Source organism: Polypterus senegalus, chromosome 15 (genome assembly GCF_016835505.1).
Source record: "Polypterus senegalus isolate Bchr_013 chromosome 15, ASM1683550v1, whole genome shotgun sequence".
NCBI classification, from domain to species: domain Eukaryota; kingdom Metazoa; phylum Chordata; class Cladistia; order Polypteriformes; family Polypteridae; genus Polypterus; species Polypterus senegalus.
Genome location: NC_053168.1, coordinates 36,559,101 through 36,576,413, shown reverse-complemented (window position 1 = coordinate 36,576,413; position 17,313 = coordinate 36,559,101). Strand labels below are relative to the sequence as shown.

General features: G+C 34.7%; 1 protein-coding gene across 1 annotated transcript in view; it reads left to right on the top strand.

Moving 5' to 3' along the window:
- poc1bl (POC1 centriolar protein homolog B (Chlamydomonas), like) overlaps positions 1-16,631 on the top strand; it is a 111,432-nt gene extending 94,801 nt beyond the window's left edge. The window contains exons 8-11 of the mRNA XM_039736665.1: positions 5,783-5,914; positions 6,007-6,117; positions 12,310-12,462; positions 14,489-16,631. Of these exons, the coding sequence (XP_039592599.1) occupies positions 5,783-5,914; positions 6,007-6,117; positions 12,310-12,462; positions 14,489-14,617 (525 nt within the window). The 3' untranslated portion in view covers positions 14,618-16,631. The remainder of the gene's footprint in view (positions 1-5,782; positions 5,915-6,006; positions 6,118-12,309; positions 12,463-14,488) is intronic.
- Positions 16,632-17,313: the final 682 nt, after the last annotated feature.

Sequence of the window (17,313 nt, the reverse complement as noted above, 5' to 3'; positions counted from 1 at the left end):
TTAGAAGTAATTGGTGACTTTTTTAACACATTATGTTAAAGCACTTATATGTGGGGAAGCACGTCTAGATTTAGTATTTTATAAACATCAGGATAGAATTGAGGGCGTCAAGGTGGTTGAACCGCTAGGGTCGAGTGACCATAATGTAATACAGTTCTCAGTGTTTTGGAAGAGTGCAGATGTAAAGACTGAAACTGTTAAGTTGAGTAGATGCTGCATAGTTTAAGGAGGATAGACTGGGATAAGCTTTTCAGTATGAAAAGAGTCAAGGAGCAGCGGAACAGGTTTAAAAATGTTTTACATATAATGCATAACAGGTACATACCTAAATTTGGAATTAGTAGGAAATTTTTAAAAATTTCGCAGTGGGTTTATAAAACCTTGAAAATGAAGCTGCAAAGGAAAAAAAACAGCTGCATAAGTATGTAAGACTAACTCCAATATGAATTGTAGGGCATATGAAAACATGAGGGCAACAATTAAAAATGATGTTAAGGAGGCTAAAAGGCAGTTAGAGAGGAATATAGCAGATAATTCGGAAGATGGCCCAAAAAAGTTTTTTTTCAGTATTGTAGTAGTAAAAGAACAGAATGTTAAGTTGTATAGCATGATGTGTAGAGTACAAGTCAAAGGTGGTTATGCTCAAGCTTTGCAACACACTGTTGAACCCTCATCTGGAGGACTGTGTACAGTTTAGGTCTATAGACTACAAAAAGAAAAAAAAACAGTGTTGGAAACAGTTCAAGGAAGAGTGACCAGGCTGATTCCAGGGCTACAGGGGATGAGTTATGATGAAAGATTAAAAGAGCTGAGCCTTTTCAGTTTAAGCCAAAGAAGATTAAGAGGAAACATAATTGAAGTGTTTAAAATTATGAGGGGAATTGCTACAGTGGATTAAGTCTGTTACTGTATTTTAAAATGAGTTCATCAACAACACGAGGACACCTAGTCAGAAACCTAAGGGTAAATTTAGCACAAACATTGAAAAGTTTTTCTTCACACAGAGAACCACTGAAATATGGAATAAGCTACCAGGTAGTGTGGTAGACAGTAGGATTGTAGAGACTTTCAAAACTAGACTTGATGTTATTTTAGAAGAAATAAGTGGATAAGATTGGTAAGCTTGGTTGGGCTGAATGACCTATTCTCGTATAGATTGTTTTAATGTTCTAATACACCTAATTTGTTAATAGTCTCTACCTGTGTAGGAAATAGGTGAATTACTTGTTCTCAGTTATTCTACAAACCAATTCTCAACTGCCCAACACAGCCAGGGCCCAACAAGGTTGGTAGGTAGATATTTTCCACAAATCAAAATTAGGATAAAAGAGCATTCAGAACAAGCCAAGGTGATACGTAATTATAGTAAAGCACACAATAGAAACACTGAACATACTTCCAAGTATAGTGCAGTCCATCATAAGGTAATGGCAGAAAATACAAAACTACAGCATATACTGTATACCTAGGCAGGCAATCTTTCTAAACTTGAGTCACCAAAGAAAAATGGCATTTGTCAGGGAGGTTACTGTGATGCTGTTCCTCTGAATGAGTAGCTGACGTCATTGACCGTGATGAGGGAGTATGTTCGCCCCAACTGAGAGTGAAAAAAAAAATCCTTGTCCATAAAGTATTTATCAAATATCAGTTGGAAGATACTGCAAAGATGTGTCACAAAGTCTTGTTGCAGATGAGACTAAAGTGAAACCTTTTGGCTCGTACATTTACCTGTTTGTGTGTTGTAAATTTATTGCAGTGGGCAGGCGCCCTGCCTGGGGTTTGTTTCCTGCCTTGCACCCTGTGTTGGCTGGGATTGGCTCCAGCAGACCCCCGTGACCCTATAGTTTGGATATAGCGGGTTGTATAATGGATGGATGGATGGGTGTTGTAAATTTAACGTTGCACATCATTGTATTTAATATTGCACATCAGCCAGGTAGCACAATACTCACATAAGTGGTGGTGGCAGCAAAGTTTTGGGGCTGCTTTCAACAGCAGGGACCAGCAGATTGGTCAGGGTTGATGAGAAGATGAATGCTTTACATTACAGGCAGATTCTAGATGGAAACCTCTTCTCCCTTCTGCCAGAAAGCTTTAACAGGACACTGACCTAAAGTACATTGTCAGAGTAACAATAAAGTAGCTTTAAATGAACGAAATTGTTATTCTTGAGCGTCCTTAATCCTAACCTTAATCCCATTGAGCATCAGTGTTGGGACCTTAATATTGGTGCTTACCCTCATTTCCCAACTAATTTGGCACAGTTTGAGGAAATTTAGAAGGAGAAATGGGCAAATCTTGTGCGATTTTGATGTTCAATATTAATAGAGTCTTGTCTAAAAGAGCTACATGCTATAACAGCTGTGAGAGATGGTTTAACCAAGTACTAAATGGTTTATAATTCTTTTTGGACAGCACTGTGAAAAAGAATGATTTAAAAATACAACTTCATAGTCAAATTAATCAAGATCTCAGATTGTGACAATCATTTATGTGAAAATAGAGTTGGGGCTTTAAATGTTATTATGAAGTACTGTATTTTAGTTTACACAAACTGATTTATTTAAATACTTTAAGTAAATATTTTATTTTCAGGGTTTTGTTCAGTGTAAGTAATCCTCTAACAATATTCTACTCTGTTGAAAACAAATTAGGCTAATTATAAAATGTCAGAATAGAGTATACCTTACAGATAAGCAAGCAAGAAGAACATTGTGCATCCAAATACCTATAACATTTAAATACAAACTGCAAGACTGCTAGTGTAATCCTGATCTCCCAATCTCTGTCATGTTGTGTGACACTGAACTAGTATTTAAGCCTTTCACTTCTCACATTGCAAAGAAATACTTATGCACAATTACTGTACATTTTGAATCTACATTTGTGAAGTGCTTTGCATGAGTGAATGAATGATGTGAGATGAACTGCATCAGAATCTCTGAGATGAAGCTTGGAAGCAACAAGGAATGATTTAAACACATTTACTGTATGTTAGGTAGAAGGCCAATTTGGGGCAGTACAGTCTTTTGTCCTTGCAACCCCTGCAGATTGTTTTTTTCTTCTAATTATATATCTATTAAGATTGTATGGATTTATTATTTTTTTGTTACTTTGTTACAGGCCCGGATGTTCACTGGCAAACTTAAGACGGGCCTGTACATGTGCCTTCTTGAGCAGCAGGAACTTGAGGGCACTGCAAGATTTCAATCCATTATGGCGTATTGTTTTACCAGTGGTGTTCTTGGTGACTGTGGTCCCAACTGCCTTCAGATCATTAACAAGCTCCTCCCGTGTAGTTTTGGGCTGATCCCTCACCTTTCTAATGATCATCCTCACCCCATGAGGCAAGATCTTGCGTGGAACTCCAGACCGAGGGCGATTGATGGTCATTTTATATTTCTTCCATTTCCAAATAATCACACCAACAGTGGTCACCTTCTCACCAGACTTGTTGCTGATGGTCTTGTAGCCTATTCCAGCCTTGTACAGGTCTACAATCTTGTCCTTGATGCCCTTTGACGGCTCTTTGGTCTTGCCCATGGTGGTGGAGAGGTTGGAATGGAAGAAATTGATTCTGTGGACAGGTGTGCTTTATACACATAATGAGTTGAGATCAGGAGTATTTGTAATTGATTGATTGATTGCACACAGCCAATCTGTGGGAGCCAGAATTCTGGCTGGGTTATAGGGGATCAAATAATTATTTCAATCAATGACATGCCAATCAATTTATAACTTTTATGTAATGTGTTTTTGTTTGGATTTTTGGTTGATATTCAGGCTGTCTCCATTAAAATGAAACAATCATACAAATTAGAGACTGTTAATTTCTACAGGGGATCAAATAATAATTTCCCTCACTGTAATGTAATGGGCTCAGGTAGCTGTGTAGCTGTTTCTTTTTTCAGATGTCATGTTAATGATCTTGAGGAACACAAATAATATTGTTTTGCAAGCCTAGATACTCCATATCAACCAATACTGCACAAGAATGCTAGTTGTCAAGGTGGTTTTAAACTACACCTTGAGCATTATGAGGAGAGATTTAAAAATTTTGTACCTAACCTATTAAATGGAAATACCAGTAAATCCAAATGTTTATTTTCAGCATAATTTATAAGAAAACTGATACACTTTTTATAAGGTTAATAATGAAGTTTGACTGCTGGACATGCTAAAGTAAGTCAGAGTATTATTGTCTTATGGTTGACTTTTGAGGCCTTTAATCAATATAGTCTACACCCTTAACATCATAAAAACTTGTACATGTGATATTGCTGGCACTGGCTTTGAATGTCTTTGGTGTTGGAGAATCAGAACACTTCCATTCTTTTGACTGTTGTTTAAACTCTGAGTTATAGTGATATATTCCAGTTTCATACCTAGTTTGAAACATTTCTTGAATTCAGAGTGGAAGAAGTTTATTAGCTTGATATTCTTCTTGAAACAGTGAGTCCAGTGATGCTTCATTTCAGGAGTCAACATTTTGGGCATCCATTGTGCAAAGACCATGATCATGTTTAATTATTCATGTAGAATGGACTCATGACTAAACCCAGTGAGAACACAATTCTTGATTTTGTGGTTTTTGTGATCAGTATACAGTATAATGTATTTTGTTTTTAAATAAGATACATAAACTTTAAACCACATATACTGTATATCATAGGTCATCAAATACATTTAATCCTCTCAGGGCCATAGCAAATGCACACAAACTCACACCCTCATTTAGTCCAAGATACACTCATCTATTCATTCACTCATTTGCATCACACATATGTTAGGTCAATTCAAACCTGTCAAATTTTTGTCTACACAAGATAAGGAATTATCTTGAATTACATTCATTTTGGTGCTATTGTCATTACAAACGAATAGTCAGTTTCATTCACTTTTAACCATCAACTTTTAAACTCAGTAACCAGAAAGTACATGAAAAGGCGTGCAAAATCTCATGTTTTTAGAAGACCCTTCTGTTTAAATTCACAAGAACAAATGGAAAAATCTTCCAAACATTGATGAAAAAAAAACACGCCTTTTCAATTCTTAAGGAAACCCGTAAAAAAAAAAAAAAAATAGGAGTGCTTTTAATCATTAATTTCTCCTTTATGATGCCATGGGCTGACATTAAATCTGATTGGCTAACAGTGTTCCAGGAACAACAGAAACGCAAAAATACCAGAGTGACAATGTGCATGTGTCTTGCATATAGATGCCTGATGGTTATAGATCTACAGTATGTATTCTTAATATGACTAAAAAATTTATGATAACTGCTATGTATTTTAGTGCATTGGAACAAATCTTTGTCTAGCAGCTCCATAGTTACTCCTGTTTTAGATTCAGACTCAAAATATTTTGATCACCCTTGTGTGGAGGTTTTGGCACAGCAGAAGGACCTTTGTGCAGCTTTTTGTTGTCTGATTGGGTAACTGAAGGACAACAGAAGGACAACAGAATTCATGGAAATTTTACACTTTTTGTCAGGTGGATGGGAACTTTGTGATTTGTAGGTGTTCAAGGGAGTTGGTGTTTTAATATTGAAAGGGAGTGCTTGTGCATTACAGTGAGTTGAGAAAATCATCACTGGAGAAACAAAGTTTTGAAGGGCTGTGGTTTGAAAAGTGTACAAGAAATGATGCCCTCAATAGAATCCTTTACTGAGGCTTAGAAGAGCATTATTACCCTGTTAGCAACAAACATTTCTGTACTTACCTTCAGACACACAATTACCTGAACTGAATTGTTCTTTCCCCTTTTTTATAACCATTTCTAGGAAAAGTATGGTGATATTTCAGAGCGGAAGCTCCTTCGCGAGAGACTTACGTGTCATAACTTTGACTGGTACTTGAAAAACATCTACCCAGATTTACATGTTCCAGAAGACCGGCCCGGATGGCACGGGGCAGTAAGTGTGAAAAGTTCTAAAAACGTTTATTGCAAACTATAAATTATTATTTTTCCAAACACAGTTGGACCACTGTTCTTTAATTTACTTAGGTACGGAGCAAAGGCATTTCTTCTGAATGTCTGGATTACAATGCTCCTGAGCATAACCCAACTGGTGCTCATCTTTCCCTTTTTGGCTGTCACGGGCAAGGAGGTAATCAGGTAAATATTTTGCTCCTTCTAAGCAACACTACCCTGTAAACTTGTAAAATGCAGGTCTGTGTATTACTATTGAGTTCCAAAAGTTTATTTTTTTTATTTTAAAAATATTTTTATTACATACTAGGCTTTCATCACCTTTACTTTGTCACTTTCTGTAAAATTCCTAACTGCTGTTTTTTTCTAATATATTTTCCAATATTTAGTTAATTTGCCGTTAATTTATATACAGTAGATAATTTCATGATGAAAAACTGTGTTTTTCTATTATACTTTAAAGCATTTAAGAAATCCAAAAACAATAGTTTAGTATATTGTGTTTTATATTATTTTGTGAATATATATTATTTTCCCTGTTTGTGCTTTACATTGTGTTTTGTGTTTATTTATTTATTTCTCATAATGGAATGCTTTTCATTAGAATAAATTGAAATCACCTGAAAACACATAAAACATTTTCTTTTTGGAATTGACTATTCAAAATAATTTTTATTATGAAGTAATTTAGCCCTTGATGATCATTAAAGTAGTTATCAAGCTGTTGCACAGTATAGATGTTACAAATGTTTATGAGTTATAATAAGAATTACTGTAAGTATGTGGTTCAAAAATATTGCTGTTCACTGTACCTTTTAAATTCTGTAGTACTAAAGCAGAATAAGTTAATCATTATATTGCTAAATTCCAGAAAAGACAGATGCACACCTTAGTTCTCATTAAATAGTTACTGGTGTAGAACTGTAGTGGAAGACAGTTTAGTTCTTAGCCTTTCTTAATATACAGAAGTTAATGTTGTCTTGTTAACTTTTGTTTAATGGTATATTGTACCAGTAGCACAGATATGCTTTTGAAGCAAGCAGCACTGCAACTTTAACTGCCATATTGACGGTTCCAGGTTCATGAAGTACATACATGTCAGAGAATTTAAGACAATTACTCTGAAAATGTGCTGTCAGAATCACAATCAGTGTGACACCACCATATTACCTTAGATTGTAATGACATACCTAGGCACTTGCCTTTCTTTGTAATACCTGTCAACCATACTTTGTTAATTAAATTTATAGAGTTTTTACGGTGGCCCTGAACCGCAATGCACAAAAACAAATTAAATCCTGCAAAAACAAATCAGAAAACACAAAAACATACTGGAAACACAAATCAGAAAATGCAAAAAAAAAAAAAATCAGACGACATAAAAACAAATTGGTAATACAAACACAAATCAGAAAATGCAAAAACAAATTAGAAGACACAAAAACAAATTATATACACAAAAGCAAGTCAGAAAATCTGCGATGGACTGGCGCCCTACCCAGGGTTTGTTTCCTGCCTTGCACCCTGTGTTAGCTGGGATTGGCTCCAGCAGACCCCCGTGACACTGTAGTTAGGATATAGCGGGTTGGATAATGGATGGATGGAAGTCAGAAAATGCAAGAACAAATTGTAAACACAAAAACAAATCCAAACCACAAAAGCAAATTGAATATGCAAAAACAAATGAGAAAACGTAATGAAAAATGAATACGCAAAATCAACTCAGAGACAGCAAAAACACATCAGAAAATGCAAAAACAAATTGAATACAGTGATCCCCCGCCTATCGTGGAAGTTACGTTCCAGGCCCATCAGTGATAGGTGAAAATCCGTGATATAGAAAAACCATATAAATAAACATTTTTTTAAACCTTAAAATACCTCTCCCACACGCTTTAAACACATGTGAACTTATTAAAACATACTTTGTAAACACATATGATATGTGGATATTGGGCTAAGGATATGAGTAACATCTCTTTATTGTAAAAAAAATCTTGCCAGGGAGACGAGGCTTGATCTTCTTGGAAGACAATTTGACATTCCGCGAAAGACATTTTAACGTCACGCAAGACAAGGCAGTGAGACAGAAGGACAGCTGCTGTACAGGCTTTTAAATGATCGATGTGCAGAGCTACAAGCAGAACAGGCATCTTGGCAGAAGCAGCACAAAGCCAGTAGCTGATCCATCCTCTTCCCCTTAGCGTGCGTTCAGCTCCCCCCTTCACAACGTGAGTGGGAGAGACGCAAAGTGGCAGGAGTGTAGCGCGCCTCCAGGGGTGTTGAGCGAAGCGATCGAGACCAGATCATCTTGGAGAGACACTCTGACGACACGCAAGACTAGACTTTACAACCTTAGGAAGCAAAACTTGCACGTCACGCCCTACTTAAAAACAATTTAAAACAAGTTCACTGACATCTAACCTACCAACTAGTTGTTGGAATGCTTTTGGCAGACAAAGTTCAGGTGCTCCCTTAAAACAATGACAAGCAGAACACTGCAACTGCAGCAAGCCAGCAGATGATCTGAGTTTTTCTTCTTAGCGTGTGTTTAGCCCTCACGCCGTCCCCAACCAATAACCCCCTGGAACGCTAACGGTAGAGACATGAAGTGGCAAAAGGACTGCTGCTGTACAGGCTTTTAAGTGATTGACGCAAAGCGCGACAAGCAGAACACACAGCTGGCCAGCAGCAGCAGCAAGACAGCAGCTGAACTGATTGCATCTCTTTAGCATGTGTTCAAACGACCCCCGCTTTCACAACGCAAGCAGCGTTATATATCCCATGGGAAAGATTTAATCATGCCCAGGGCAGAAAATAAAGGACAAGTATTGTTTTTACAAAAGTTTTAAAGTAAAAATGAAAATACTGCATATGTAACAATTCCCATGAAAATAGCAATCTCTTTATATTATTTATCCAGTAAACCAAACCCGCAGGTGGGCGAGCAAAGCGAGCAGGGGGCAGAGCCCCCTAGTAATAATAATAATAATAACTCCACGATGTAGCGGGGGTGCGATTGCTGAACTGCGATATAGTGGGGGATCACTGTACGCAAAAGCAAATTGAACACAAAAATAAATGAAAAAATGAAAAAACAAATTGAATATGCAAAAACAAATCAGAAACAACAAATGCAATTTTGCGTATTCTGATTTGTTATTGATTCTGATTCTTATTTTGTTTTTGATTGTGTTTTCCCATTTGCTTTTGCGTTTGTGTTTCCAATTTGTTTTCGTGTTTTCTGATTTGTTTTTGCATGATTTAACAGTAGAATCCCTGTAGCCTATGAAAATATTCTTAATATGGGCCACCTTAAATTCTTTCGCACCTCCTCCACATCAGCGTCTTTGTTTTGCAGATGTGTCAGTCATCATAAGCAGCAAGAGCCTGCTATTCCATCCCCCATCAAGGCAGCTGAAATCAAGTCAGACACAAAATTCTCAGCGCTGAGGTCTCTTTATGTGGGAGTTATGTGTCTGGAATTGTATAGGGTAAATAATATATCATTATTTGGAAATTTACATTTCATGTGTGTTCCTTGTCTACAACGGTCTGTGTAAATGTAGGATTACAGGGAATGAGAGGCAAGAAATATTGAACACATACTGTAACTAAAACAGAAACTTTTTTCATGTTATAGTAATAATGAAAAAAATACTGACGTAAAAGTGTATAATGTGTGAAGACTGAAATCCAAATATCAAATAAACACTTTCACAAAGGATATAACACAACAAATGCTCTTTTATTCAAGGATATAATATAAGAAAAAGAAATTATTCAATTTACATGCTAAAGTGTTGTTAATTTGTTTTTGCACATTGAACTTCAGGGTGACCATAGTTTTTAACATAGTTTTTTTTTTTGCTCCAAGAAAGATGCTGCCACCTAGTGTTATACTAATTTTTATTTATTTTTTTGTTCTTTATTTCGCCTTATACAATTTCTCGTATTAGGAATTTATTAGTTTTCGCATACATTTGGGGTCAGAGTGCAGGGTCATTGTACAGCGCCCCTGGAGCAATTGAAGGTTAAGGGCCTTGCTCAAGGGCCGAGCAGAATGGGACCTCTTTTGGCAGTGACGGGGATTTGAACCGGCAACCTTCGGGATACCAGCGCAGATCCTTCTGAGAGATTTTATACTGGAGTCAGTGGGATGCTCAAATCTCTGTTAATTGTCAGTCACAGCTGTGCTTGTTCATTGCAGATTGTTAGCTGTTTTGGTTAAAAGTCATGCTCAGTACTGAGTAAACAAGGCAAACTTCAAATCTTGTTCTATTTAGTAAGTGGCAAGACAATAATAACATGTACACTACTAGGTATGACTAATTATGCATTATTTGATACCAAAACTGAATCATATGCAGTCTAATTATGCACAGAGTTCAGTTCATTGTTAAGTTGAGTGTCGGATTGCAATAAATATCTGCAGCCTTTGAGGCTGACCTGGACTTTGTTACCCTTGACCTATTAATTGCAGACAATATTAATCAAGAAGTTAGTTAATATAACCTGCAGTTTAACAAAAGACACAAAGCAACTTCTAATTATGTCAGCTTATTTGCAGGAAAGCTGCTTTTGTTGAAACATAAATTAGTTTGTTCTGCTCTGTCTACAAGTGTCAGAAATACCTGTAATTGCAATTTTAACTCTGGGGGGACAGAAAAAATGCTTATTTTGGTTATAGCTTTTAGCGCACAGTCAACTCAGTGTTAAATTTTTATTTTAATCATTTTACTTAACTCATTTGTTAACTTATTTTTTCATAGGCAACTTAAATTAGACTATGTAGTTTTAATTTTTTTATTTACAATGATTTTTTAGGACAAGCAGACTTTATATATTAAGTTTAAAACAGTGTAAAAAAATAAGGTGGCAGCAGCTAGTCAAGTAACTGTTTGTAATTTTCCATGTTCATCATGCACTAAACAGAGTCAGTAGCAGCATGGCGTTAAGTCATACTGCCATTCACCCATCTGTTTCCACTTTACCCAGTGCAGGGTTTCAAAGACAGTGGTGCAGGGGCTAGGAAATGTATACGAGGTGCAGTTTGCACATTCTTCCTACATCTGTGAAGTTATTCCTTCTAGTATTCTGGCCACAGTGGCATCAGAGTACGACATGAACATGAAAAATGTAATTAAAACAATAGAAATAATTTTGTTTAAATATTAATAAAAGTGATCTCAGGGAACAAAAATATTTTGCGTGTGGCAGAGATTGTAAAAGTCTTCCATTTGTGAGTAGGCAGAAGAATAGTCTGTAAACTGTAGTTGTTATGCTTCAGTCTTCAAATTAATAAGATTGACCCAAAGTCATAAAATTAAGTTGAGTCATAAACAGATTTTCTTTCCCTGTTTTCTTTCCTGATGTTTTTGAGCTTTTCCTTCAAGTAGTCACATTTCAGACTCCAGTGCATGCTGGCTTCATTTATACAGTGTAGCTATACTGGCTCAGTTGCGGATTATATTATCTGGCCATGATCCTCCCACAGAAAAGTGTGGCTTGTTTCCTACAGGCGTAGGATGAGCAGGTTCCCTGTAATGGAGGAGCTCACATACCTTGAGGCCTTGCTCATAAATAAGGTTAGAGGCTTTCATATCTGTTTACCATATAATTTAATATTGAGGTGTTTATTCTTGCAGTGGAAGAGATATGCCCAAAACAAAACAAAGAAAGATAAATTTACTTTCATTTCCTTTAAGCTGACTTCTGAGTGAGGCAGATATTTTCTCCTTTGGGGGAAAAAATTTCCTTGTTACTGTCATGTTGGTCATTTTTTCACTGGTATAATTTTTTTAGAGTATTATAAGGAAATGGTTTCATATTGATTTGTGTACACATATTATAGCTACATTTTCCTATATTAAAACAACTGTTGCAAAATTTGCATAATTTTACAATGGCATGTCTAATCATTAGTATAGTAGTGCTTTTTAAAAGGAAACAGAATTACTGTACATGGTAATTTGGCGAGAGGGAGCGATAATAAACTGACTGTTGGATGGATACCATGTGTTTTAGTTTTGGACACAAATATATTTTTTTCAAATGAGAGCAGTGTGTTGACTGCTAGATAAAAAGAATGGCGACAGTTGTCATCAAAGCACTGTCTTCACTGCTTTTTAAGATGGGACTGGATACTGTACAAAGTGATTTGACGAGAGGGAGAGATAATGAACTGACTATTGGATGGATGCCATGTGTTTTAGTTTTGGACAACTCATTTTTTTTCTCATCAAAGCACTGTCTTCACTGCTTTTTAAGAAGTGAAAGCAGCAGGAGACTAAACATAAATCTAGATTATGGATATTATAACATATCAAAAGAGAAAAATATCTCTTACATAGATTTTTTTTTTCTTTCTCTTAACAGTATTTTGAATATACATCTAAAAAGGAAATCCGTTTCAACTCTGTAACAGAACTTTGTGCAGAAGTACCAGAAGGCCAAAATTACATTGGAATGAAATACTGTCCTCGTGATGGAGTAAATGTCCCAGGGAATGTTGTATGGGAATTTAAGAAAGTAAGATTTAAGTTTAAACATATTTTCCCTTTTCCTTTCTATTCCTTTTTTTTTTTTTAAATAGGTACTACAAATTTTGTAAGGTTTATGGAATTAACTATAGAGCCTCTTGAGCCAGCTTTATTCTTAGATCATCACAATTTGTCACCATTTATGCTTGGGACAATTACTGTATGCATACAAAGTCTGTTCATCAGTATACATGTATATAATATGAGGGGTTGAATAAAAAGTTTTAAACCTGACCTAATAATTGAAATACCAGTAAAATCAAAGTAGTTTTATTTTTCATCATAAAAGCTTTTTGAATACTGATGAAACGTTTCTGTGTCACTCACATAAAATGTTTTGTTTTTACTGTACAACCAGCTGTGGCTAAGTTGAGTGCTTTGTTATTGGCATGGCATGTCTCATGGAGGTAGTCCTTTAGATTAGGGAATAGGTGGTAGTCACACGGGGCCAAGTTTGAGTAATAAAGTTGGTGTGACATCACTTTGAATCCATAGGTTCACAGATTAGCATTTGCAACCTCTGACAGAGAAACTGTTACAGAGCACAACAGGCATAGTTGATAGTGTGCATTTCCCGGAAGGTGTGTGTGGGTGTACAGTGTGCCTAGATCTTGAAGAATAGAGTCATATGAGCCATAACTAATTCCTATATTTTCTACTATCTTATACACTGTCATTCTTGTATTCTGTATTGCAATTTGCTGCAAGGTATCAACCTTCTCATCAGTTGTCAATGTTAAAGGCCAACCAGACCTTTGGTAATCCTCAAGGGCTGTTATATTATATTCCATTATGGAATTCTGCTTACTACTTTTTCTTATGAAGGAAACTGGTCCTAGTATATGTTGACTGGGAGAGAATAATGTAATGATAGCACAGTACTTGATTTTGTTGTTTTCAGCATCAATGTCGACTTGCTTCTTAAACAAGTAATACCTACTTGTGTTAGAAGTGCTGTATTTTAGTATACAGTGGGCTATCAGTGGACACTTAAGAAAATCTGCAGTGTAGAATACACCTTTTAAGATCAGACTGAACACTTTTTGGCCACCTCTCATCCACATAGTTTAAAAGGCCCTAAAAACAAAACATATTTCCACCTTGCACACATTTTGAAAGACAGCATGTTACGTGTTCTGAGGTGGTCCCAAGTTCTGTATCTTGATTCAAGTAAGTTTAATAGCTAACAACAAAGCACCCACTGGAGACTTTCAGACTTTGCCAAATGCTATTTCATACATATAGAAATTGCACAAAATTTGAAAAATCACTTTTTTTTACTTTGCTTATATTCATTAGATAATGATTGCACTATGGTGATTATCTACATGTATTGTTTAGCAAAACTATTCTTCTAGTTTATGTTGAGGTACTGTGTTCCAATGAACATAAAGAATTCTTGTCCTTAGAATTCTACAGACTATTTCAATTTTTGTATTGTTTCAAAGATGTGAAGAACAAGACAATAACATGTAATCATTTAGCTTATTAAACAACACTTCTCTGCATTTCTGTAAAACATATTTTCTTTGTAAGTGAATATTTAATATTTTAATTGTTTGGGCTTTTGGATTGATTTTAATTGTTTGGGTATTTTGATTGATTCTGCTCTGTTACACATTTTTTTTCTGTCCTTTTATTGGCCGTTTCTGTATTAAATTACTTTTAAGAGTGGGTTATTTTAATTTTATTTTCTGCTGTCAGAAATGTATTTAAGTAAGATGGGAAGAAACAGAATGCATAGCATACCTTACATTTAGATACTGTTTAAATAATGCAGAATGCATTTAAAGTAAGCTCAGTAGTTTACTTTTAGAATAATGTAGTATATGGTACCTTAATGTGTTCTTTTATATATGCTCAAAACATAATTATGACAGGTCGTTACAGTAAAATACACAGACACTGTGTTATACATTTTTAACATTCTTGTCCTTGTCAAGATACTGACCTATTGTTTGTTTAAAAACAAAGTAATTTGACATAACAGAATTATGTATCTTATTTTATTGCAGGATGGAACAATCTATCACCCACACTCCAACATGTGCATTACCTCCTATCGCACTTCAGAAGGAAGGACAGATGTACAAATGCAAAACTGTAATCCAGCAGACAAAAATCAGATCTGGAAATTTGAGTAGCTATTCTGATGCCATAGCAGATGCCAGCTTCCAATGGAAGTGCCAATATTTTAACATTTAGGACATATTTGAAGAGAAAAAGATATGCCAAATCATTAATCTTAACAGTTTACCATAAACATAAATTTTGCTACCTGACTCTGTTTATAACCCACAGAAGATAAACAGAATATTTTTGCAATTTATTTGTAACAAGTGCTAATGAAAATAGGGTATTCTGTTTACCTCTAGAAATGCTTATTTTGAGAAATTCTTGAAGAGTTTACTGAAATCTTGGCTTTACGGTGTTTAAGCGGATGTTTAGGTTATTGCACTAATATATAAAGATTTAGTAATTTAAATCATGTTTGCTTTATAAATTTCCCCTTTTCAAATATTTTCATTTTGTCTAACCCTTTACACAAATGCCTTCATGTCTTTTAAAATGTGTCAAACACAATTCATAATGTATAATTTAGAGTTTGCCTGTTTCAAACAAAAGAGCAGTCAGCACATAAACAGCAGGAACTGTTTTGAATAAGAACTGAATTATAAGGCATATTGCCTACATCTTTTTTCTTTTCATAACCAAAGAGGACACTGCCCTTTACTGCTTGAAAGGTAGGTTCTGGTGAGAAATATTGCAATGCAATGAACAACACTATAACATTTTATAATTTAACAGCTTAGGATGTTCATGTGAATAGAGCATTTTAGTGGTGTGCCTTATTTTCTTGTATATATTTGTACAAGTCCCCATTGTTTGTATAGAAAATAATTCCAAACTCATTGTTCCAAGTTTTAGAAAGGAAAAACACACGCACACATATTGAAAAAGTAACTAATAAAGACTAGTAAAATTAAATATATAAGTGAACTTTCAAATTCCAAGATAATGTAATATTTATACAATATCACATAATATTAGCAGGTATAATTAACATGTGAACTGTTTTTTTTTCCTTTAGTCCTTCAAATTTGTAATTCCAATGGTATACTTTTGATTTTTATAGTTATTGGGCTACAATATAAAAATGATTACAAAGCAGTTAGGAATTATATAATGAAAAAACATTTTATGCATTTGTTGTATATGTGTTTTACAGGAACCAATTTAATTTTTATTTTGCTGATATTTGGGGAAAACAATTTTAGGATTCAGCCTTTTAGTATATTTTTACTTTGTTCTCATTTCGGCATTATGAATGCTATGTTAGACCTAAACTTAACGTGTGTCTTTTCTGTGTTGTTTGTCTTAATTGATGGTTTTAAGAAAGTATATTTATCTCCCTAATCTTTAATTTGTTTGGCAGCTAATGTCCATTTTTCCAAGGCCTCACATATTTTTCAGATATTTTTTAAAATAAATTTCACATCAGTATGATAGTAAGTAAATACCAAGAAATATCAAAAGTCTACAGAATAATGTAATGTAAGTTCTCAGAGTTAATTGAACCAAAGTAATGTATTTTGGTTATCAGATTTCTGCTTATTTACAAAGCAAAAAAGCAGAAATGATTTCTAATTTTAGACTTGCTTGAAAAAATGCAATGTGCTGTTTATAACTTAACATTTCTTAAGTAAATGAACTACACTGATGTATTTTACATGGAATTGGAATGAAGCTTTTGTTCATTTCAGATGTCATAAAAACTTCATGTTGCAGTGTCTTGTACAAATGGAATATTTGTCATTTGTCTGTATATTTTGTTTGACAGAGTGTTCCCTTCATCTTCACAAAGTACAGACATTTACTACATTACATAGGCAACAAATACAGGAATAAAATTGAGAACATCTAAATAACATAGTGTACACAATTCAACATTGCTTGTTAACTTTCTATAAAACAAAACATGATATAAAACAATTTAAATTTGATACATAAAGACTGAAGGGGGTGCTCACAAGGAACTTGAATATGAAAATTATAATTTGTTTCAAACTACTGATTGGATATTGAGCACAAAAGCTGTGATTTTCTTTTGTTTTGTTGGTCGACAAAATATGATGGAAATAAAAACAATTAAGTCTGTGTCTAAGACCCTTTGTTTACGTCAAGAGGTGTTACAGATGTTTGGTGCAATGTGGGAGGTTTGACCTTTTAAGATTTTTCTTTCTCATTGGTACAAATTCTTTTTGGGGATTGTTGTTTAAGTTACATTTACATTTCCTGCATAAAGTTCAGTAGCACATTATCATCTGAATTAACATAAAAAGCACACTTCCTCTGCCACACATATTTAGATTATTACACACATTTTAATACACTTAAGTAGTTCTTAATGAGCAGTAAAAGAAATAGATTAGTAAATTGAGTTTACTCTGGATTAATACAATCCAACATCTTTCATAATGTCCTAGCTACATTGCTTGGAAAAAATGGAGAAAGTGAGTTTCATTTATAGGTCAGGCTTTCACTTCCCATTTAGTTGTCCTGCCCTGATGCTTGTCTTATAATCAAGTTTCCTGTTATATAAATCAAATATGATATTAGCCTGCTCCTTGGTCAGATAACATAGTAAAAAAATTGCTGAGGCAACCTAGTTTTGTTCTTATCCTCAAAATACATGCTAGAATTATATTAAACAGTTGTGCATTCTTTGAAGATTAATCAGGCAGGGATTTAATTCTAAAAAGTTGATTTCCACCACACATATTTTTTAATTACTGTATGATTTTAAACCTCATGAATGCATGACTACAAATTAGCATAA